This window comes from Pelophylax lessonae, assembly GCF_965119305.1.
Source record: "Pelophylax lessonae genome assembly, chromosome: 3".
Classification (NCBI taxonomy): Eukaryota; Metazoa; Chordata; class Amphibia; order Anura; family Ranidae; genus Pelophylax; species Pelophylax lessonae.
The window spans coordinates 309355308-309381810 of record NC_138770.1 but is presented as its reverse complement, the minus strand read 5'-3'; the positions used below and the strand labels follow the sequence as shown (position 1 = coordinate 309381810).

The window sequence follows — 26503 nt, the reverse complement described above, 5'->3', positions numbered from 1 at the left end:
CCCATGAGGCATAACATGACTCTGACAGCCACAAGCATGACACACAGAGGCTGAGGCATGATGGAACTTGTAGTTTTGCAACAGATGGAAGGCCACAGTTTGCATATCTGTGCGATAGATCATCATCTAAGCCAGCCAAAACCAGCTACACTAAATCGAACAATTGTTGTGTATGGGCAGTGACTTTTTTGCTAAAATAAAAGTGCAAATAAAAGGTCCCTCTGTAAAGAAGAACATGATTATTTATCATTGCATTGCTGCTCTAATGCAGGAGAACCACAGCCTGAATTCTCTCCAGAAATCAACACCTCTGAGAGAGTCTCCTAGTCGTCTGCCCTGCTCAATGAATCCTCCTTCTAACTCCTTCATTGCCATGGTGTGGGTTTATGAAGACTTCAAGTAAGCTTTTCCGTCTGGTGTCTAATGGTGGTTGAGGTAAGTACTCTCTTCTTTGCACTTTTACTTTAGTAACATTGTTGATATAATGTACAACTATCAGTACTAAAAGTTATCAAACTGGCACCAAGCCAAACAGGCATTCAGATAACACTGACCTCTCTTTCTTGCTTTCACGCTTTCTTTGTACACACCCTCTCAGAGAACATGCTGAACACCCTGACATTTTTGTACACTGACGTAACTTCAAATCTCTCCATGTGAAACACACCTTCCCAGGCCTTTGGGCCCAAGGAGTGATGAAGTGATGAAGTTGTATTGCTGAGAGCACAGAGACTGCATAGTTTGAAGCTCAGAGCTGGGTAGAAGTAGGGGCCATACTGAAGAATTGGAAAAGTGAGGATGACAGTGCACACAGGGAGTGGAACGCTGAGGACAGAGGACAGGGCAAAGTCTTCAATACAGAGCCAACTAGAAACAAGGGGCCACAATGAAGGATTGAGTATGAAATTCTAAAGCTTTAAGCATTGCACATGCATTTGCAGTCTAAGGGGGAGCAGTTTGAGGGGGGGGGGAGTAAACGCAACTCAATCATACATTTTTACTGCCCCCTAACTGCAAGTGTAAATGAGTCCTTGATATGCATTAAAATATTCCGCCATCAGAGGTTTCCTCCTTCTTTTAGGTTTTCCAGATTTAGCTTGCAGCAATTCACTTTCTTCATTCAGTAGCACATTTCTCCTCTATTTGTGAGGGTTTAAATATGTGTCTAACAAAATCTTCAAACAATTCCATCATTTCAGGTTTATTACTTTGTGTTAAAGAGTTAAGCCATATCATAACTCCTTTTCTCCTCATTCCTCTGACTGCATTACCTTTTGGGAAGTAAAGGTTGTGGTAACGGTCACGCTTGTGCAGTTTTGTACTTCACAACAAATTGATTATGGCATTTAGGCCAATCCCCCAAATTTATAGAAATTTGCTCACCTATACTATGACATTTTGCTGCACTATCAATAATACATGTCCCCCCACTGTCTTTTATTAAAGTGGTCTTTTAAAAATAACAAAGCAATGTTAGCATTTATATGTGCCTGTATATTTTTAAGAAACACTGAAACTGCAAATTGTAATCAATGAAACTCACTTCATACTCTTTATCCATGACCTCTGGCTTGAACAGAAAATCTGGGTACCCAATCATCACCATCATGTGTTTTAACTGTCAAGAGAATTTAGAATGGTAACCAAATATGGAGTTAAACAAAGCTAACCTAGTCATGTTTCTCTGACAATAAGCATGCAGAAATTCAGCACCTTGTGATGGACGTAAGCATGCGTGTTAAGTTAGCTGCACACATTACAATCTGACTGTACAATCTTTGCAATGATAGGAGGTCTTTAGATCCACCAAAATCTATGTAGCACAGGGCCTGCATAATCAATCTATTTAATTATAGAGGCCTAGGCACAGTGAAAGGCTTTGAATTTTACCCAAATTGAGATCAAGGACTACTCTAGCCATTATTAATTTCTCACATGTAATTGAACCGTCAAATCAACTATAGAGGGCAGTAGAGTTTTTGGCATTTGTAGAATGACAGGAGGTTTAGATCCTTTAGGGTAGGGCTTAATCTCAACTCATAACAGGCTGGACCTAGGATCCCTTGGAGCTCCACAGGACACAGAGATCATTATGAAGACTAATAAAGGTACTTGCAGGTACTACAAGGTGGCTGCACTACTGCACTGTATATATACAATGTATAAAATATATTAGCCAGGTCGGGTAACAACATAATAAGCATTCTAGTCACAATATATCAGCAAACAAGAAATTATTTTTCTGATTAATTGCATTACCTGGTATCTCCTATTTTTTTCATAGTAAAAATAAAGTGCAACATACTTTACCAAACCCACCCACTCCAATCTCCTATCGTTTTCAGCTCCTAATGATGCACACATAGGAATACATGTAAAAAATCGGACGAGAAATTGTATATCGAGTGGTATATACATCGGCTGACATATCACTCTCTGAATGATTTGGCATTATTGCACACAATGTTACCAGCCAGTATACAGGGGTCAGCCTTGTCACTCTGATAGTCGGGTAACTTTGTTACTTTATATAACTACAGCCTTTAACCTGTTCATGTAAAAATCTTCAGTGGTACATTACATCTTAAAACATGTCTATGTTCATCATATGGAAAATATTTATTGATATTTTTGAATATATATCATGTACTATCACATCACGACATTACCCTATTTCTTGCAACAAATTGATAGATACCCTGTGATGAAGCTGTCTCATTATTATACCCCAATGAGAAAGACTTACTCTGTTACCAGCTTTTGGGAAGATCAGGTCATAGTCTGAGAATACCCTGTTTTATGCTGAATATTCTTTACCAGGATAGGGAAGAAATATATAGGATGCCAAGGATGAACTATCCTTTTTTCCAATGCTTGTTGCCTGGCTACAATGCTGACTTTTTTCTTCAGTGCTTTAAGTCACTGACCCTGAATATAAATGCAGAAACAGACTTTTCTCCAGCTTTCTTTAACTGCTTACTTGTTCAGGGTCAGTGACTGAAAGAATATTAAACCTGGTAGTATTGCCTAACAGCCACTTAACTAGCATTCTCAGAAGGAGGTCAGCAATGGCAGCGCTTGCATTTCTTCATCGTTAATTCAAGGGAGATTGCCAGGAAAGAACTATGGAAGCCTAAAGTTTCTGACTTGTTTTAGATGGCATATCATTGGGGGCTGTCATTCTTTCCATTTCTTGACTACTAAGCATGTCACTGACATGTAACCAATTTGTGCATTAGGAAGGTATCTCAACATGTGCGTGATGGTCACATACTTCTTTCAGGTCAGTAACTAGTGAAAGAAAAAAATGAGTCAACAATGGCAGTGAAAATAATTTGGTGGCAATAAGTTCCTTTAATTGCTTTTACTTTTATTGGCCTTTATCTTGCTCTTGACTTTACATTAAGGCTAAAGCAAGCCATACATTATGCAATTTTTTAAAAATGACTTGATTCCTTCATCAACACAGTCAGTGTTGATGGTGGAATTCCTCCAGCAGAGCTATTGTATTCTGGCAGAGGGAGTGATTAATCAAATAAAACCTGACAGGCTGGTTGTACTGGATTTGATCAATAGATCAACTTCAGAACAACCAGCCTTACCATAGATGGATCAAATTTTGTCAGGTTCCTGCTGAAGTCAACAAGACAACTCAAATAGCAATATTCACGTGCAAAGTGCAGGTATCCATGGTAAACAATTAGAAATATACTTCTTTGACTAAAGGAAACAAAATTATTATGATTTATTGCATTTTGCTCATTATTATTGCATGTTGCATGGCCCTTTTAAATAAACCTTGTAAACGTTTCCACAAAGGTACAAATCACATTGTTCACATAAGGAAATTACTTATTTTCTGTCTTTTTCCTAAAGGATACAATTATAACTATGCGATTACATCTTCATGCATTTTTTTACTGCATGACACTGTGTGTTGACACCTTTTACCAGCGTGCATTATTAGATGTTTTTCTGCTCTATTGTGTGTATTTTTTAAAGTGCCACTGATATAGGTTTATTATTGAAAAAATATAAAAATATATAAACATAGGCAACCTGAACAGGTTATACATTGGGTTGGATGCCAAGGGATGGGCTTGTTACTATGCATTGGGACTGCAATACCATTATTTCAGTGGGTGTCCTGATGCACACCAATGGCTAAAAAATTTATATATATTTATTTTTCACAACACGTGATAACCCATTGCATAAATCTGAATAAGCAGATTGGGATTTCATGCTGTTGTAGCGAGTTCCATACAACTAGAAACTATTACACTTTTGTTTTAATTATTTATATGGCTTTCCGAGTTAAAACAGTAAAGGTGAGATGTGTTTTTCACAAACATACTATGCAAGTCCAGCAATGTTAGAATTTGCTAAATATATTGTTACGCTAGGCTTTTATCAGAATCTCTGATCTTTTCAGTTTATTATCCTATTATTCAGTTGTTTTAAGGTTGGTAGTGAACCTACCCAATTTTAAAGTTTTAGACATTATCATGGCCATAGAAATATGCCAGCACTGGAAAGGGAGATTTTCTTCTAAATGAAAAGTATAACCAGGAATTAAAATTACAAGAGGCTGCAAAGCTCTTTATCAACATAATTATCCAGAACTGTATAACAGCTTAATCCAATGGGACTTCTCTTTGAAAGACTGAAATAACTGCTGTTAGAAGGATGTTAAGCTAAAAATACTGCAGTATACCTATAGTAAACAGACAGCACCCCCAATACAGGACTGAGCAATTTATATATGAATTAATAAAACTGGTTGAGTTAGAGACTTTAAACTGAATTAATCACTTGTGTGCTGCTCACTTTGAACTGCTGATTAAATTGTTTTAGCACTACATAATCCACTGTGTACAAATCATTTGTTGCGGATGTTTAAATTATTTATGCATGTTTAACTATTTATGTTACAGATCTTGAGTACAGCTCACTGTGAAGACTTCCATCATATGACTCTCCCTGTCATTAAAGGCTCGTGCACACGAAATTCAGACGAAATATCCTCCGAATTTTCTCTCTCATGCTCAGCGGTCATAAGCGTTTTCAGTTGCATAATGTTCACAAAATTTCTCGTCCAATTTATTTATTTATTTTTTTGGGACGTTTGTCCCTAGACTTCCGGGTCGTCAGCAACTTCAGATCATGCGCAGTCTTTCGTATCTGATTTTTCTCGGACGTACTGCATACACATTAAACGAAAATTGGTCATGCTGGGGACGGACGATAACAATTTTGGTGTTTGTCCCTCCGTTTTTTTTTCACTGAAAATGTCGGCATCGGCTGCTGAAAGTTGTGTAAACACTAGCCGAGAATCGTATGATTTTAGCTCGGATGGGAATTTTCGGCAGATTTTCTACTAGTGTGTACCCCACTTTAGCCTTCTTAGTGCTCATTTAAAGGGGCATGAATGTACAGGTGTCAGTATTAATGGGATGCGACAAAGCAGATAGTATGTATTTTTTTTTTTTGGGGGGGGGTCTTACTGAACTTATCCACTCCTGTTTAAGCATGTTCTATACATATTTTAACTACATTGGAGGTAGTAGGAACATTTGAAATGCACCGGAAGCACACTAATGATTGCATCTTTTCCCTAATTCTTTACAACTGATCATTGAAAATAAGAACAATACTATATTTAGGAAAAGATCAATTATTTTCAGAGGTATTTTGAATACATCATCACAGTAATCTAAATGCATACCTTGTTTCGAAAATCATATGCATTAGGATTTCACAGAGGTATGTTTTTACATGCTTCAGTTTTCAATGTCCATGTACACAAGCCTCCATAAGATTAACATAGAATGCAATTAACATTGGGATTTTAATATACACATATTGGTTGCTCATTGCAGCTAGGAAAGCATGATTCTCTGAACTCATACAAACATTTTCAGGATTAATACTAATACGGTTCAAATTAGGAAACAGTTCACCTTTGTCCTTGCAGCTTCTTTGGTCTCTTTGTCCATCCATTCTAATTCATCTAGCCTGTGATCAAGTATATGTTTGATATCTTCAACAAGTTGTTGTACCTGGAGAGCACATAGAAAACAATGAATATTATTTAAGAGCTGTAGCACACTGATTGTACAGGGAAGAATAGGTCAGTGCAAGAAAACTTACACTTTTAGATCTTTATAGGGATTGGGGGTCATACCCAGATATGGTAAATCTTCTATTGAAGGGGTCAGGGATTTGTTTAAGGGATATGTGTGTTAGGGTCATGAGGTTACATTTTTATGTAGGATTTAGAGATTTAGGTTACAGGCTATATATCGAGGAGCAGGTCAGAAGCAAAATACAGTAAAAACCCAATGAAAATTTTACACCATGTTTTCACTTTAGGATTTTTAATGCATTTTCATTTGAATATGCCTTAAATAGCCTTTTCTCTCAGTGGAGATTGTTTTTTCTGATCTCCCACTTCAGCATTCTATGTTGACTTAGCGAAAAAGCAGTCACACTGTTCATCACAAGCACACACACACACTTGTACTGCAGAAAAAGAGAGGGGTTGTGTCTGTCTAGATCAATTAGGCTGGGATCACACCTACAGTACGTGGTGCCTTAATGCACTAACATGCATTGCATTAAGAGAGCCACCTACTGGACTGAGCAAGCACATTTAAACATACAGTGGCAAAAATAGCTATTTGAGAAATGAAGAGTCTATAATTGTTATTATAGGTGTATTTTAAATGATAGAGACAGAATATGAACCGAAAAGCCATAAAAAAAAAAACTCATGATACAAATTATAAATTAAGTTGCAGTTCAGTGAGTAAAATAAGTATTTGATCCCCATAACAACCAACAATAATTTTTGCTCCCACAGACTGGCTACAGTTTGTGCTCATGTGGTACACAGATTAGTCCTGTCATTTAAAGAAGGTGCTCCTAACGGCAACTTGGTGTGTGTATAAAAGACACCTGTCCACAGAATCTCTTTCTTCCATTCAAACCCCACAGTCATAGGCAAGACAAAAGAGCTGTCAAAGGCTGTGAGGGACAAGATTGTAGACCAGCACATAGCTGGAATGGGCTACAAGACCTTCAGCAAGAAACTTGGTGAGGAGACAGCTGTGATTATTCGCAAATGGAAGAAATACAAAATAATCTTCAATCGCCCTCGGACAGGGTCTTGGGGTAAGGATGATCATGAAAAAAGTGAGGGATCAGCCTAGAACTACACGGGAAGAGCTTGTGAATGATCTTAAGGCAGTTGGGACCACATTTACCAAACAAACCATTGGTAACACAATACGCCGCCATAGACTAAAATCCTGCAGCGCTTGCAAGGTCCCCCTCCTCAAGAAGACATATGTACAGGCCCGTCTGAAGTTTGCCAATGAACATCTAAATGATTCAGAAAAGGATTGGGAGAAAGCGCTGTGGTCAGATGAGACCAAAATGTATCTCCTTTGCATTACCTTGACTCGTGTTTGGAGGAAGAAAAATACTGACTATGACCCTAAGAACATCATTCAAACAGTCAAGCATAGAGGTGGAAACATTATGCTTTGGGACTGTTTCTCTTCTAAAGGTACAGGCCGACTTTGCCACATTGAGGAGCCAATGGACAGTGCCATGTATTGTAAAATCTTGGATTAGAACCTTCTGAACACTGAAGATGGGTCATGGATGGGTCTTCCAGCATGACAAGGACCCAAAACATACCACCAAGGTAACAAGGGAGTGGCTCAAGAAGAAGCACATTAAGGTCATGGAGTGGCCTAGCCAGTCTCCAGACCCTAATTCTTTAGAAAATATATTGAGGGAGCTAAAACTTTGAGTTGCCAAGCAACAGCCAAGAAACTTAAAGGATTTAGAGAAGACCTGTAAAGAAGAGTGGACCAAAATCCCTCCTGAGATGTGAGCAAACCTGGTAACCAAGTACAAGAAATGTCTTACCTCTGTGCTTGCCAGAAAGGGTTTCACCACCAAGTACTAAGTCATGTTTTGCTTGGGGATCAAATACTTTTTACTGACTTTTTGCTTAATTTTACTCACTGAACTGCAACTTAATTTAAAACATTTGTATCATGTGTTTTTCTGGATTTTTAGTTGATATTTTGTCTCTATCATTTAAAATACACATATGATAAAAACTATAGACCCTTCATTTCTTTGTAAGTGGGCAAACCTACAAAATTTGCAGGGGATCAAAACATTATTTTCACCACTGTATTTTGTAATTGTTACTGGAGTAAAGCTAAACTTCTTTAAAATGGAGGTTTTTCCTTATCTATCCATCTGAATATCTGTTTTTGTGATGTTAATTGGGCTTTAAAGGTTAGGAAGGTTGGAGAAAAGAAAAAAATGAACTTAACTAAATTTGTGATTGTTGTAGAAGGTAAAATTCCCTACAGGATTATAGTCCATTGTATAAGACTCTATGAAACTGTTGCATTATATTATGGTTGATAGTTGTATAAAGCAGCATAGAAATTAAATCATATCTTGGTTTACTAACAATGTACACACTGATATTAGTTGACACGTATAATTCATAATTTTTCATAGTAGTAGTTAGTGCTAAAAGTAAAAATATCATAATGCTTAATTAGCACAACATGCACGTTTTCCCTACCTTTGCCTTGCTGTTTGAGGAGAAATACTCTTCTACAAAGAGCGCTCCTAGTGCCATTCCAAAATGTTTATTGGCTTGAGTAAGGCATACTTTTACCAGCTCTAGTTGCTTTTCTGAACCCTCCATCTCTTTAGACAGCTCATGAAGGGCATCTCGGAAAGGAGTGGAGAGATGTTCACTTAGCACCACAACAAGCCTCCAGAGCATGTAATTATGAAGGACACTATGAAAAGAATAATGTGGTAAAAAAGGGTTACGCTGGCTTTATCTGATGTAACCAAATGCTTATTAATTATTTTAATGTACCTGTGAAATAATATTACAGTAAGAAGCATTAGAAGATGAAAATTCAGCCCATTACACAAATAATTTTATTGCAGAAGAGTTTCAGTTTGTCCCGCTGTCAGTTACAAGGTTAAAGTCATCATAAAGTTGAAATGCATGATGAGTAACTAAGGAATTACATTTTCACCAGGGGTGATAGGCGGCGGAGGATTTTAGGCATATACTTGAAGATTTATTTTCCTCCACACTTAGCAATAGCTATTTGGCAGGTTTAATCCTCAGATTGTTCTTTACATTTTAAATCCTAGTAATTGAAATGAAGCTTATGTAATCTCGAAGCTTTTAATGAACTCATCCTCCAGGGCACTTGTCACACACCTCCTTTGTTCACCGCAGTACAGACTGCTCCGAATGCAGAAGAGTGGATGAAAAAGTGAGGTCTAAGTATAGAGTGACAGTATTATCCTGAGCACATCCTGAGCTAGCAATCCTTATTATATGTCAAAAGGGGAGCTTGTATTATATTATATCCCCATCATAAAAGCATTGTCTTACTGCAAAAGAACTCACTATCAAAAGCTGTTTATCTATTATTCTGTTCCTGCATATTGCTTTTGTATTTTCAGGTCTGTATATACTACTCAGAAACACTCAGCTTTTCATACATATAAAATAATGTTATATTCTAATACTGTTTCTTGCAGGCAAAATTGAATCCAAATCCTGTACAGAGAACATCACAATGCTGCTCTGCTCAAGCAATCACTTTGCAAACACAACACATTGACATTCAGAACACACTAAACTCTCACCAGATCAATGACCATTAGCTTAATGTCCCAACCATAGAGTCCAGTCTGGGAGAGGTTGTGGCATGTCAGCTGTGAGTCTGCCCTGGGCTTTGTATGACATTATAAGGAAGGAAGAAGAAACAGAGAGGAATAATGATTGAGGAGGGGGCTGGAAAGTCAAAGCAAGAGATGTAGGTTGGCAGAGAGAGAAGGTGAATACTGAGCACATTAATGGGGATACAGAAGAAGACAGAGAAATAAGAAATTCAGATGAGATAGCGGAAAACCAAACAACAAGCCTGGTATAGAAGCAAGCGCAGGAGAATAAAGCTAGGGCTATTCTGTTTTATAAGGAAAAATGAAATCCTTGCTAGTAAAAAAGTTATAAAGTACAATTTAATGAAGGAAACAAAAGAAAATAGAATTGTAAAAGTAAGATAAGTCATGCAGAAAAGGTAGAAGAAAGTTTAATAGTAAAAAAGAATAACAAAAAAATTAGAATTTGAGAAGCAGAATTTGGTCTTTTTTTCTTATTTGACATTACTCTCACCTCTGAAGGAACAATATAAAAGTCCAGAGTGACCCTGCTGCCTTGTCTTTTTCTAAGTCACCCCTGAATTCCCCTTGGACAGATGCCAATAAATGCCCCATTATTGCAATGGTGAAGGTGTCAAATGTCACGTCTAATACGTAATGTATATAAATGGTCTTTTATTGATTTTGACAAGAGATACTAAGTGTACCAGACCTTAAACTTTAATATTACTGCCAATAACACACAGATGAGCACACATCTCCTGGTAAACAAATCTCTCAAGAGCGATATTATGATGCTTGTAAAGGTTCTTGCCTTTCTTTCAATTTAAGGCAAAGTTTTTTTTTTTTTTTTTTTTTTTTTACTATAACACATACAGTATCTTACAAAAGTGAGTACACCCCTCACATTTTTGGAGGGGATAATGTGGGACTATATCCAAGATTTTGATGATGAAAATTGTATCATTAGTAGTAATCAGCATGGCTTTACAAATGGTCGTTCTTGCCAAACCAACCTGTTAACTGTTTGAGGAAGTGAACTGCCATTTAGATAAGAGAAGGGCTGTGGATGTGGTGTACCTGGATTTTGCAAAAGCATTCAATACAGTTCCCCACAAATGCTTAATTTACAAACTGAGGTCTGTAGGCATAGACTATAGGATTTGTACATAGATAGAAAATTGGTTACAGGAGCATGTCCAAAGGATAGTGATTAACAGCATGTACTCAGGTCTGGAGTGGTAAGTGGGGTACCCCAGGGCTCTGTCCTGGGACCAATTCTGTTTAATTTATTCAGAAATTATATAGAGGATCTGATAAATAGCTCAATCTCAGTGTTTGCTGATAATACAATGCTAAGCAGGGCAATAACTTCACCTCAGTATATAGAAATTTTACAAGAAGACCTCAATCAAATAAAGGGGGGGGGGTGTAAAACTACATGGCAAATGAGGTTTAATGTTGGAAAATGTAAAGTAAAGCACTTAAAAATATGAACACAAGTTATTTGCTATGGGGAGAATCTAACATCCCGTAAAGATATGGAACTTACTTTCACATACGGTGGTGTCAGAGGGAAGTATTAATAGTTTCAATAAATTCTTAGCAAGCACACTATACATGGATATGGGATATGATTTTTGACATGAGCGCATCTCCACACAGGTTGAACTGGATTGACTGGTGTCTTTATTCAACTTATTCAACCTTACTTAATGTAACTATGTAATATACAGTATATAGGAAGTCCATAGCTAGATTTTGTGGCACTTTCTCTCCAATATTAAACGTTAAATTATTAGAGCTGAACTCTATATAGATACAAAAAAAGACATCAATGAGTGCAAGTTATATGTTTATGTTTAAAGAGGTTGTAAACCTCAGAATTAAAAAAAAAAAAAAACAAACACCTGAAAGACAAACACATAATGAGCTAGTATGCATCGCATACTAGCTCATTATGAAATACTTACCTTGGAACGAAGCTCCGCAGTGCAGCTCGCTCACCTCCCTCATGGGCGACATGTTTGGTCACTCTTCTTCCTGCTTTGCGGCATCCGGCCATCTGATTGGCTGTAGCCGCGGTGACGTCACTCCCACGCATGCGCGCGGGAGTCAACTTTCACGGCACTTGACTCTGAAGGAACGGCACGAGCGGCCGTTCTTTAGAGCGCATGCTCCAATGATGTCACTGGCTGCATGCAAGCTAAATATCTCCTAAACGGTACATGTTTAGGAGATATTTAGAGTACCTATAGGTAAGCCTTATCATAAGCTTACCTATAGGTACAAGTTGCAGAGGAGGGTTTACTTCCTCTTTAATCTGATTAACAGTTAAATGTTTAAATCCAACTAGTGTAAATACAGTACCTGAATTTGACTATATTTCTATCTCTTGTAATCCCCTGTACAGGAGCCTTCAGACTGGGTTAGGGTAGAGCAGTACTTGGAATCATTCATGTATTCTGAATGCCCATGGGCTAGCAAGGAACATAATAAGCAGAGAACAGAGCAAAGGGATGACTTGATCAGATGCTGCTTATTTACTGCCCAATCACAGATTTGGGCTGAGTGCTGACATAGTATGTTGCTTAACTGCAGCAGAGAAAAGTCAGGAGGCCACCAAACCCGTTGTGCAGTCTGCCAGGGTCGTGCAAACCTTAATCCCTCCCATCTCATTCACCAATTATTAGCAGTAAGCTTTAAATCCATACAGAAGCTAGAAATCTTTAGTGAATTGGTAGGTGCACTGGTAGGTGCACTGTGAAGTGTTTAGAATCCTCTACTTTGCACTGTTGTTTTTACTTTTGTCTGTGTACATTTTGGACAAGAATCATACCATTCTGTTCATTTGTGGTTAAAGCGATATTAAACCTAAAAGCAAACATTTATTGTATTGAAGCTTACTAATTCTCATTTGTGATGGCTGCATTTTTTTTCTTTTTTGGGCTTTCTTTCTTTTTTTTCACCAGGTGATCCTGTCAGTAAGTCTGTTGCTTTTTCGGCAGAAAAAGCTGTCCTGCAGATATAGCAGTTAGAGGATTGAGACAAACCATTTAACACTGGCAGGGGTGCTTACAAAGTTCAGCTTTTATTTATGTAAAACCTTTATCCCAAAATGATCCCAAACTGTTACTGTACCTCTTAAAAAGTGTTAACTGGAGTTTGGCTTTAATTTGTTTAGTGCATCTAAATCTGCCTAGTATATTTAACACTCCCCTCCCTCCCCAGACTGACAATGCTGATGTCCACAGGTGTCTCTATTTCTCCTTCATCCAGAGTATAGACACTCTAATACAAGATACAGGACTTGTGTTATGCCCCATACACACGTGCAGATTATCTGCAGACTTTTGTCTGCAGACTTACCTTTTCTATGTAGTGCAAGGGCCTACCGGATTGCATACAAATTGAAAGTGTTTAGATTTGACCTCATATTATATGGTTTTGGTAAGTCTGCAGACAAAAGTCTGCAGATAATCTGCACGTGTGTATGGGGCATTACTTTACAAATCACCAGATGAAAACAGAGGAAAAAAGCCTAAAAAAAGAAAATGAATGAAGCTTTCACAGCTAAGAACTGGTAAGCTTCAATATATTACATTTTTGGTTTTGGTTTAGGCTTAATACTACTTTAAGTTGTATTAGGCATTTGCGGTATAGAATTTACTGCTTGTCACTTACTTTTCTCTATGGCCACAAACTGTAATTCAATGGCTTTCACTACTTTTTTTGGAAAAATTAAAGGCTATGTGGCACTGTCCCCGCAGGGCTTGCTGTATGATGACTTGTTGGCCTCCTTTGATTATCAGCAAACAGTCACTTAGGGTACAGTTCACACATTCATTCTTACTCCCAATGGCTCATTGCTCAATAAACAGTCCAGGGGTGTTGGTTTTTAGTATTTATTGTGGAACTTGGATGGGAGAAGGGAATAGTGGGATAGGTTGCTTGTGGAAGCAGTCTCACTGCTTAAACCATACTGCCACAAGTATGGAAAGGGTTAGGTCTCCTTGCTCTTTCTCTCCCGCAATAGACTTGGTGAACTACATTATCTTCAGGATACTCTCTAGCATCCTCTTTTACCTGCAATCCCTCTGGTAAGCAGACAGGATCCAAAAACTGTACTCTCTCTCTAGCACCTATCTAGGAGGGTGCTACATACACCCCCCCCCCCCCCGCCAAACTGAGCCATGTCCTCAGTGGCTCTGGGTATCCGCCCCTACAAAAATACCTGTAAAAGATTTACAAGGAGTATCCCACAGACTTGGAAAAGGGAAATAACATATTTAAAGGGCCATGGGGCATACCCCATATGTGGCCAGTAAATAAAATAAATTAAGTGAAAAAATATATGACTCTGCAGTACAATATTTGAACCCCCCGCCAAACAAAAAAACTGTCTGAGAGGTGAAGGTAAAACATCCTAACTGACTAAACTACAAGTAGCAATTTTACATATGTACAAATATAGACAGCGGATGGCCTTTCCAAGGCCAGAAGGTCATCCGCAAGCCTGCAAAGGAAAAGGTAAGTACATAGCAATGTAAACATCCTACATAATTAAGGTGAGACTACCCTCTCCATAGAGGCAACCTTCTCACCCACAGAATCTCTGATGCTAACATTCCCATAGAGATCTTCAACACTGCAAGCCCCCTAAGGGCACGCTTGACTCGTCACTCTGTTGTGCACCTGTAATAGAGAAACAGAACAATTCCTGCCAATCTAACTAACTAGCACATTATCACAGGTTCCATCTGGGAACCATTTTTGACTAGCAATAGGCACAGTCCCTCTCAGATACCAGGGCACTGTTTCTCTCCCATTCTAGTCAGACCCACAAGTTAGGATGAAAAAATGCAGAGTCCACCGACTGGTGTTAACAGTGTCCTTTCCTTCTGTAACACCAAAGCAACACATCTGGCGGGAGCTATTCTTGCTGGAGCCTGAGCAAAGCTTGCCTTGTGAGTCTCTGTAAGAACTCTTCAAGTTATCTTTCACTCTGACATCCTTTTCTCTGAAGAGGTAATGAGCCGCTACCCTTCTCTTACAAGGTAGCAACTCGCACAAAGTTCCCTTCAGCATTACTGGCCCACTGGCCCAAAGGATCTTCGCAAAGTGTCCTTTAAACAAAGTATCTTCGCAAAGTGTCCTTTCTCAACATTCCCTTTGACATCAAAAGTGGCCCAAGGCTAATAAGATCCAAAGGGTCCTTCAATAGGATGTCTCTGTGAACTAAGGAGTTTGCCCCCTCCAGGTAGTAGCCCCTGGCTTTAACAGGAGAAGCTCTTTTTGGCAACAACTTCTTTCTCCCAGGTGAAGAAACTGTAGCAGTTTCGCTGATCCCCGTCTTCTTTTGCAAGGATAGAAGGGAAGGGGATTTGAGAACAGGGCCTCCAGCTCTAACAGCAACTTTAGTGTCAAAGGGACTCTTCAGGCACACCAGCCCCTGTGTAACTCTTTTCAGTCAGTATATCACACTCTTCAGGCTAACTAGCCCCTTGGTAACTCAACTTTCAAACAGGAACAAGAACTCAGCACACCTCAGTAGTAGTGATCAGGATGAGATATGCCGATGGTCTTGCCCTCAGGACTCAGAATACTGATGACCCAGGCTTAGCCTTTTCCATCTGGGCAGTTAACCTCTGCCCGATCAATGTAGATGGACCACCCCAGATTCCAATTCGCCCTAATTGATAGGAAGGTGTTCCACACCTGAGACTTAGATTGGTTGCGGTGTGGCTTGAGGACATATAGAAAGTCCCAGATGGCTTCTTCATACCAAGCCCCTCTCTTACTCTCGATATCACCCGGGGAGCATATGGATAATCGTTTCCATGCTCCATGGCCAACTTCCTTTGGACAAGGCGTTAGAAGCATAAGAACCTGGGAAGTTTTTTTCCTGTCTCCTCTCCCAGGTGGGGTGTACAGGCTCTCCACTTGTTTGATCAGACTGGAGTAGGCTTCGTTCTGTGCCCGAGCCCGGGCATATGTGCGAGGTGGGGATAGATCTGGGACCCTAGTGGCATTGGCTTCACAGAACCCTAAGTTCCTTGCGCACTGCATGTGAACTTCACTGAGGGAACTGGAACTCGTAGGGCTTCTCCTCTCCCCAGTTTCCCAGTAGTGCCATCTGCACTATTGTTTTGTCCATCTACTTTGAGGTATCTTATACTGCAGGAGCGGAGGATACACAAGTGTTATTGATATACAACATGAAGGTGTCTTGGAGCGCTGTTAAGCTGCTCAAGAGGATATATCCTAGTCGCCTGGTGTGATCCTGTAACTCTGATTGTAACCTGCCTGTTTTGACTTCTCTTAAATGAGGGTCAACTACGTTTGGTAAGAGTCCCTTTTGGTTGTCACATTTTGGGTGCTCATACATCTTACATTGTACCACTGGTGATTGGGATCTCGTCTCAAGTCTACTTACCTTCTGTTTAAGGACCTTGTTTGGACACTATTTATACTGCTGGCTGGGACTTTTTTTTATTTCTAATCTTTTTTATAATTGTTTTTTGTCATATTGATTGGCGCTGCCTCTACCACCAATTTTCTGCTTTTTATAGGTTTTTGTATATTGCCTATGTGGCTGGCTGCCTTTCTTTATATTCATTTATAATATTATCATTGTTTCTGTTTTTTATTCCTAAGCACATATCCTCATAGTAGTTCTTGAGTGGTTCCTTCCTCCCAGTTCACATACAGTCTTCTGGGCTGGCAATCACTCCGTTCTGTCTGCAACAACATGTCACCGCAGTGCCCACACTGACCCCGGACCAGCAGCCGCATGGACACATTCAGACATCTGCTACGTATGAGTCCTAGATGCTCCGTGTCCCCTCCACTGCACAAGGTCAGACTTTGAAACCCGGTGTCCCACAGGGTCGAATTCGGCAACTCAGTCTGCTCCACATGTTCTCCGCCAACACATGTGATAGCCCCTGCGCTCTGGCTCACTCCAGCAAACGCCATCTTGCTCCTTCACACACGTGTCTGCTCCTCAGCTACACCCTAAGGTGCAAGTGACCTCTCATCTCCCTTCCTCTATTCGGATTGGCGGCCCGCGGACGCTGACTCCGGCAATGGCTCCAGACTAGCCGACACTCTGGCGGTGGCTCCTCCTGTAAGGCAGATCTCTTTTATCTCTCCCGCATGGTGCAGTAATCCCTTCGCTGCTACCATAACACTTCCCAGCCTGCATGAATGGTACTGCAATGCAGATTATGTTCCCTGCCACAGATACACATACATCTGCCTCTTCTGTCTGTACTTGAGCTTCAGTAGCACTTTCCCATTCACAAGCCAACCAAACTCCCTCTGTGCTGTTTGAAATGATCCTGCTGTAACAGACTGCATGGCAGACATTTTCCTCCACAGCACATGTACAGACACAACCCCTGATGCACCGTTCCCAGCGTCCCGGGTCACTGCTTTCTTGACCATAACTTCAAAGCACACTTGCACAGGTTACTGTAAAGCAGACACGATTTTCCTCTAAAATACAGCAAACCCTTTATCCATCGATACCCCGGCACTTTACGTGAGAAGACATAATGTTTCCTAGGTAAATGTCCGGTCATTGCCGATAGCAACCACTGCCGTGACCATGACTTGGAAGCACACTTTCACTGATCACTGTAGAGCAGACATTCCATTCTCCACCAACACTCCAGCACTTTACTTGAGAAGTCATAAAGTATATAAGAATATAAATAGTGAGAAAGTGAGACCAGAACACATTGGCCCCATAAAAGATGATAAAGGGAATCTGGCCACAGAGGACAGAGAGAAGGCGAAAGTGCTAAATAATTTCTTCTCTTCAGTCTTCACAAAAGAATTGGGGGGCTACACTAACTCAGCTTGTAATGCTTAACTAAATAATACACCTCAGGAAGTTCCCCCATGGTTAACAGAAAATAGACTTAGAACTAAACTAGAGAAACTTAACATAAATAAATCACCAGGACCAGATGGCTTGCACCCGAGGGTTCTTACAGAACTCAGCCAGGTGATAGCCAGACCGTTATTCTTGATCTTTACGGACAGTCTACAGATGGGAATGGTGCCAGCTGATTGGAAAAAAGCCAACGTAGTACCAATATTTAAAAAAGGGCCGAGATATATCCCGGGTAACTATAGATCGGTCAGCCTAACATCAGTAGTCTGCAAGATTTTGGAAGGGATGTTAAGATACTATATGCAAGACTTTAGTAATGAAAACGGTATTATTAGTAGTAATCAGCATGGATTCATGAAAAATCCTTATTGCCAGACCAATCTTTTAACCTTCTATGAAGAAGTGAGCTGTCATTTAGATAAAGGAAGGCCTGTGGATGTGGTTTATCTGGACTTTGCAAAGGCATTTGACACAGTTCCCCACAAAAGTTTACTGTACAAACTAAGGTACGTAGGTATGGACCATAGGGTTAGTACCTGGATAGAGAACTGGCTCCAGGGGCGAGTCCAGAGGGTGGTGATAAATGGGGAGTACTCAGATTGGGCGGGTGTGGAAAGTGGGTTCCCCCAAGGATTTGTCCTGGGACCAATCCTGTTTAATTTATTCATAAATGATCTAGAGGAGGGGATATCTAGCACAATCTTGGTATTTGCGGATGATACTAAACTAAGCAGGGCAATAACTTCTATGCAGGATGTAGAAACCTTACAAGCAGACCTGAACAAAATAATGGGGTGGGCAACTACATGGCAGATGAGGTTTAATGTTGAAAAATGCACTTGGGCATCAGAAACTCGAACGCAAGCTACTCGCTAGGGAAGGGGAACCTGTGGGTGAATCTAAGATGGAAATGGACCTGGGGGTCCTAGTGGACAACAAGCTTGCCAGTTGCATGCAATTCCAAGCTGCTGCAAGCAAAGCAAACAGAATACTGGCATGTATAAAAAAGGGGATTCACTCCAGAAATAAAGAGATTATTCTCCCACTTTACAAGACTCTGGTCCGGCCACATCTGGAGTATGCTGTCCAGTTCTGGGCACCGGTCCTCAGAAAGGATGTGCTAGAACTGGAGAGAGTCCAGAGAAGGGCAACAAAAATAATTAGGGGAATGGAGGATCTCAGCTATGAGGAAAGACTACAAGCATTAAACTTATTCTCCCTGGAGAAGCGACACTTGAGAGGGGATATGATATCAATGTACAAATACTTTACTGGTGACCCTAGCATAAGGAACAAACTTTTCAGAGAAAGGGAATACAATAAGACACGGGGCCACTCACTAAAACTAGAGGAAAAACGGTTTAACCTTAAAAAAAACTTAAGGGGTTCTTTACTGTCAGAGCAGTGGAGATGTGGAATTCTCTTACACAAGCAGTGGTGTCAGCCGGGAGCATTGATATTTTCAAAAAACTATTAGACGGGCACCTTAAAGACCACAACATAAAGGGGTATACAATGTACGGTTAACATCAAACACACACACACACATCATAGGTTGAACTGGATGGACTGATGTCATTTTTCAACCTCACTAACTATGTAACTACTATGTAACATAGTGTTTCTTAGGTATATGTCTGATCGTTGCTGACAGCAACCACTGTCATGACCATGCTATGGAAGCACACTTGCACTGATCACTGTAGAGCAGACATTACTTTCTCCACTGACACTCCAGCACTTTGCTTGAGAAGACATAGCGTTACTTGGGCAAATTCTCAGCCGTTGCGGGTAGCAACCTCTGCTGGAACTCAGAGGAAATCCCGGACAAGCCCCCAAATGTAGCACTGCCCCGTAGGGCTTGCTGTATGATGACTTGTTGAGCCTCCTCTGATTACCAGGAAACAGTCACTTAGGGTACAGTTCACACATTCATCCTTAAGCCCAATGGCTCGTTGCTCAATAAACAGTACAGGGGTGTTGGTTTTTAGTATTTATTGTGGAACTTAGATGGGAGAAGGGAATAGTGGGATACTCCAACTGGAACTATGTACATTGGTTAAGGACAACTCTCACTTGGCCTCACCAGGTTACTTGTGGAAGCAGTCTCACTGCTTAAACCATACTGCCACATTTCGAAACGGTTAAGTTTCCTTGTCCTTTATATCTGGCAATTGACTTGGTGAACTACATTATCTTCAGGATACTCTCTAGCATCCCCTTTACTGACACCCATCCATTGACTCTTCTAGCTGCAGGGGTGCAGGGGGGGGCCTCCTTAGGTCAGGCCCCTAGACACAGATCTGTACTCACTGTACTGCAGAAGCAGATCCCTTAGTATCTCCCCTTCCAGTCAGCTTCACAGGACCTCCAGGTTCAGTTCCTCTCTAGCCCTTTAGGCCTTCAGGTCTGCTACCTCAGGCCACATGGCACCTCTACAGAGGAGTGGGCAGCTGCCCCCTCTCTGCGGAACTCTGCTATCCAGGCGAAAGACCCAGAGCACATGTGCTCCTGGCATTTACACAGTATCCCAGCATGCATTGAGGCACTTTCCTCTGCCAAATCATCAGGGCTGTACTAAATGCCTGTGCAATCATTCGTCAGGTTTCCTCCTACTCTCTAATATGCCTCCCTATTGGACCAGGGTGGAACACTCTGCAGACAGACTGAGTTGCACCTGAGCACAATGAGCAGACCTCACTAGCAGATCCTGCTCTCTGGTAGGCAGAGAACAATATAGATTTACCTGCAATCCCTCTGGTAAGCAGACAGGATCCAAAAACTTTACTCTCTCTCTAGCACCTATTTAGGAAGGTGCTACAGCTAGATTCACCTTATACATGTATAACATGTAACATTTACCATGTCCTGCCCGCCCCTCCAAATCAGTTTAAATAGGCTGCGGGTCCCCCAAATTTCAAACAGAAAACCATTACAGAGGTATGGGCTGAAAGCTAGAGGACATGTCTATGTGAAATAGAATGTGAACATCCCTCTGAGGTCCTCCATGTGCTGTTCTTCCTGTAGTAAAAACACTTCTTCATCCAAGTCTTTATTCCTGAAACATTTTAGGATGGAAGAACTGGGTAATACAGAAGTGCATGACTAGCCTAAAGTGCTAGCATTTGTACTCCTTGACTGAATTCTGATAATAACATTCATCACTGAGTCCACTAATCATATACATCAGCGGTCTCCAAATTGTGGCCCAGGGTCTAGATGCTGCCCCTTGCTTTAATCTGGCCCTCGGGCCACATTTTCATCCACTGATACCAACAATGGGGGATTATTCCCCTACTGACACCAATGAAGGGACACGATTCCTCCCGATGACACCAATGATGGAGCACTATACTTCCTGATGACACCAACGATGGGGCACAATGCCTCCCAATCACACAAACCATGGGGAACAATTTCTCCCAGTGATACCAAAAATAGGGCACAATTCCTCCCAATGACACAAATGATGGTGCATAATATCTCCCAATGACACCAATGATGGGGCAGCATTTTTCCAAATGACACAATTTCTCCTAATAACATCAATGATGGTGCACAGTTCCTCCCAATGATACCAATGATATGGCACCAATTCCTCCCAATGACACCAATGATGGGCACAATTTCTCCCCAATGACACCAACAATGGGGCCCAATAATACCAATATTGGGGCACAATTCCTCCCAAAGACACCAATGATGGGGCACAATTCCTCCCAATGACACCAATGATGGGGCACAATTCCTCCCGAAGTCACTAACAATGGGGCACAATTTCTCCCAATGACACCAGCAATGGGGCCCAATGATACCAACGATGGGGCATAATTCTTCCCAATGACACCAATGATGAGGCACAATTTCTCCCAATGACACCAACAATGGGACCCAATGATTCAAATGATGGGGCACAGTTCCTCCCAATAACACCAACAATGGGGCACAATTTCTCCTAATGACACCAACAATGTTGCCCAACGATACCAATGATGGGGCACATGTCCTCCCAATGACACAAGCGATGGGGCGCTATTCCTCTCAATGACACCAACAATGGGGCACACTTCCTCCTGAAAACACTAACAATGGGGCACAATTTCTCCCAATGACACCAACAATGGGGCCCAGTGATACCAGCGATGGGGCACAATTCCTCCCAATGACATCAATGATGGGGCACAATTTCTCCCATTGACACCAACGATGGGGCCCAATGATACCAACGATGGGGCATTATTCCTCCCAATGACACCAGCGTAGGGCGTGGACATGCGGTGACCATAGCAACCCTACGTCCCGGACGTCTGACGTCACGCCCACCCGGAAGTCGGAACCCGGAAGCTGCACGGCGCTTCTAGCCGCAACTTCGGCTCCACATCGGGGCCGCGGGAGCCGCACAGGTAGCCCAGTCCGGGACTAAAGATTTTGTGAATGCTTTCAATTTTATTACGTTTGTGAGTACATTTATGTTTGCTTATTCAATAAATTTCTGCATGGTTATGGAGTTACGCTATGAGCGTTTATTTTCATTTATACATGATATGGCATACATGGAGTGATCCAGTCTGCAGTTTTATGGAAGTCCGGAGCTGTGTCACAAAGAGTGCCTTATTGGTCCTGTCTTTGCATCTCCTGTGGTGAGCCATCATCCCTGTGAAGTGCCTGGTCTGTTGGATAGAGGTTGTCCATCCCGAGCATATCTTGTTGGGCTTTCATTCCCCCACAGTGAGGTACGTGGGCACTGCTTGGGGGGCATGCCGGTGTGGTGAAGGGGCACCTTCCTTTGTATCAGAGCACTTGAACACATACACAGGATTTTTATATTGGAGATGATGCCAGCAAACTGGACAATACCCGATTGAAGTTTATTATAGATATGTCACATGATGGACTATGTGATTAATTATAGCGCTGTTAGTGTTTGCATGTGATTTATTATATGTACACACCATTTTCACAGCAATGGGGCCCAATGATACCAACGATGGGGCATAATTCTTCCCAATGACACCAATGATGAGGCACAATTTCTCCCAATGACACCAACAATGGGACCCAATGATACAAATGATGGGGCACAGTTCCTCCCAATAACACCAACAATGGGGCACAATTTCTCCTAATGACACCAACAATGGGGCCCAACGATACCAATGATGGGGCACATGTCCTCCCAATGACATAAGCGATGGGGCGCTATTCCTCCCAATGACACTAACAATGGGGCACACTTCCTCCTGAAAACACTAACAATGGGGCACAATTTCTCCCAATGACACCAACAATGGGGCCCAGTGATACCAGCGATGGGGCACAATTCCTCCCAATGACATCAATGATAGGGAACAATTTCTCCCATTGACACCAACGATGGGGCCCGATGATACCAACGATGGGGCATTATTGCTCCCAATGACACCAGCGATGGGGCACAATTCCTCCCAATGACGCAAACGATGGGGCACAATTTCTCACAGTGACACCAAAAATATTGCACAATTCCTCCCAATGACACAAATGATGGGGCACAATTCCTCCCAATGACACAAATGATGGGGCCCAATGATACAAATGATGGGGCAGCATTCCTCCAAATGACACCAATGATGGGGCAGCAGTTTTCCAAATTACACAATTTCTCCAAATAACACCAATGATGGGGCACAGTTCCTCCCAGTGATACCAACCACGAAGCACAATTCCCCCAATGACACCAACGATGGGCACAATTTCTCACAATGACACCAACAATGGGGCCCAATGATACCAATATTGGGGCACAATTCCTCCCAAAGACACCAATGATGGGGCACAATTCCTCCCAATGACACCAACAATGGGGCACAATTCCTCCCGAAGACAGTAATAATGGGGCACAATTTCTCCCAATGACAACAGCAATGGGTTCCAATGATACTAACGATGGGGCACAATTCTTCCCAATGACACCAATGATGAGGCACAATTTCTCCCAATGACACCAACAATGGGGCCCAATGAATCCAATGCTGGGGCACAATTCCTCCCAATAACACCAACAATGGGGCACAATTTATCCCACTGACACCAACAATGGGGCCCAACGATAATAATGATTGGGCACATATTCTCCCAATGACACCAGCGATGGGGCGCTATTCCTTCCAATGACACCAACAATGGGGCACACTTCCTCCTGAAGACACTAACAATGAGGCACAATTTCTCCCAATGACACCAACAATAGGGCTCAGTGAAACTAATGATGGGGCACAATTCCTCCCAATGATACCAATGATGGGGCACAATTTCTTCCATTGACACCAACAATGGGGCCCAATGACACCAACAATGGGGCCCAATGATACCAATATTGGGGCACAATTCCTCCCAAAGACACCAACAATGGGGCACAATTCCTCCCGAAGACAGTAATAATGGGGCACAATTTCTCCCATTGACACAAACAATGGGGCCCAATGATACCAACGATGGGGCCCGATGATACCAACGATGGGGCATTATTCCTCCCAATGACACCAGCGATGGGGCACAATTCCTCCCAATGACGCAAACGATGGGGCACAATTTCTCACAGTGACACCAAAAATATTGCACAATTCCTCCCAATGACACAAATGATGGGGCACAATTCCTCCCAATGACACAAATGATGGGGCCCAATGATACAAATGATGGGGCAGCATTCCTCCAAATGACACCAATGATGGGGCAGCAGTTTTCCAAATTACACAATTTCTCCAAATAACACCAATGATGGGGCACATTTCCTCCCAGTGATACCAACCACGAAGCACAATTCCCCCAATGACACCAACGATGGGCACAATTTCTCACAATGACACCAACAATGGGGCCCAATGATACCAATATTGGGGCACAATTCCTCCCAAAGACACCAATGATGGGGCACAATTCCTCCCAATGACACCAACAATGGGGCACAATTCCTCCCGAAGACAGTAATAATGGGGCACAATTTCTCCCAATGACAACAGCAATGGGTTCCAATGATACTAACGATGGGGCACAATTCTTCCCAATGACACCAATGATGAGGCACAATTTCTCCCAATGACACCAACAATGGGGCCCAATGATTCCAATGATGGGGCACAATTCCTCCCAATAACACCAACAATGGGGCACAATTTATCCCACTGACACCAACAATGGGGCCCAACGATAATAATGATTGGGCACATATTCTCCCAATGACACCAGCGATGGGGCGCTATTCCTTCCAATGACACCAACAATGGGGCACACTTCCTCCTGAAGACACTAACAATGAGGCACAATTTCTCCCAATGACACCAACAATAGGGCTCAGTGAAACTAATGATGGGGCACAATTCCTCCCAATGACACCAATGATGGGGCACAATTTCTTCCATTGACACCAACAATGGGGCACAATTCCTCCCGAAGACAGTAATAATGGGGCACAATTTCTCCCATTGACACAAACAATGGGGCCCAATGATACCAACGATGGGGCCCAATTCCTCCCAATGACACCAACAATGGGGCCCAATGATATCATTGAAACAAACGACGAGGCATTGTTTTTTCCCACTGATGCCGGGACCTTTTCTTCACCCAATGGCTGCAGTGGGATCCTCCTAAAGTCTGAAGGACAGTAAACTGGCCCTTTGTTTAGAAATTTTGAAGATCTCTGATCTAGATATACAAAGACCATAAACCTCCTTTGGTGCCATAAAACCCATGCTGACATCATGAAGCTCCAAACGTGGGAGGCTTTGGCTTGAATAGGTGTGCAGTATGTGTTTGTGTCAGACAATATAAACTCAAGCTGACACTTTAGTAGATATCTGGCATAAATTTCCAGCCGCTGTAATTTGAAACGGAGTTGTGACAGAGTTTAAACACACATGTAATAAATGAAATCCTTTTCTGCGAGGAAATCATGAATTAATCAAGCAAGCAGACAAGGTACTTGGTCCTTAGCTGCCACTGGCATTGATTTTCAATTTAAAAGTATATCTCTTTGTCAAATGAATAGAAAGGCTTTTAGTTATTTTTCATTACACCATAAGTTACTTTGATACTTTGTCTTTTACCTTGAAAATGCCAGAACATATGTTTACATCAAATAGGAGCTAAACAACTGTCTCCAGGTAGGAATAGGAATCATACCACTCTGTATTTGCCTCCATCTTTATCTCTTTGCATGGCTATAAATTTGTCTGCCAGCAGGATAAAACACCAAAAGGTAGAAATGTGATATTGCTCTAGCTGGGTTTTGGCTGCAGGATAAGTCTTACATTTTCAAACCCTGCATGACAGTTCTGGATCTGAGTATGGGAAAGTAGAATTAGCAATGAGTAGACATGCTGGATGTAGTAGTTTGCCAGGGGACCGCTGGTTGATAGGATTTCAGTTAACTGGTTGGTTGTTGCTGGGTAAATGGACTATGTATTCCTATTTTAAAATGAATATCACAATATGACAGCCACAATAGATGAGTAATGTGCGGAGGTTTGAATAAATAAAAGACATAGGAAATACTGCAGCTATTATCAGAGCCTGGAGCCTGCATCAGAGGAATAGCAGAAAATAAGTAGAACGATTCAATCAAGATCACAGTGTTGTTAGGAAACTGAAACAATGAAAAATGTATTTAACATTCAAACTGTGTGCTGTCATTGCAGAATAGTCAGCTCTTAAAACTTGTCATTTTTTTACTTCCTTATTAAGTCTGTCACTCTGTAGGAATTTAGGAGAATTGAAGCTCTTGTCACTGCTCTGTGGGTGGGCACTGCACCCTCCAAATGTCGTTTTTTTGGCTGTAAATGTATTCCAGACACTGAAAGGTTTAGTAGAACATGTTCCTATAAGTGA

At 41.5% G+C, this 26503-nt stretch overlaps 1 protein-coding gene across 1 annotated transcript in view; it reads right to left on the bottom strand.

The window, feature by feature from the left end:
* ECEL1 (endothelin converting enzyme like 1) overlaps positions 1-26503 on the bottom strand; it is a 193558-nt gene that overhangs the window by 69293 nt on the left and 97762 nt on the right. Inside the window, exons 7-9 of the mRNA XM_082252142.1 lie at positions 8621-8843; positions 5964-6062; positions 1544-1618 (exon numbers count right to left, since the gene is read on the bottom strand). Of these exons, the coding sequence (XP_082108268.1) occupies positions 1544-1618; positions 5964-6062; positions 8621-8843 (397 nt within the window). The remainder of the gene's footprint in view (positions 1-1543; positions 1619-5963; positions 6063-8620; positions 8844-26503) is intronic.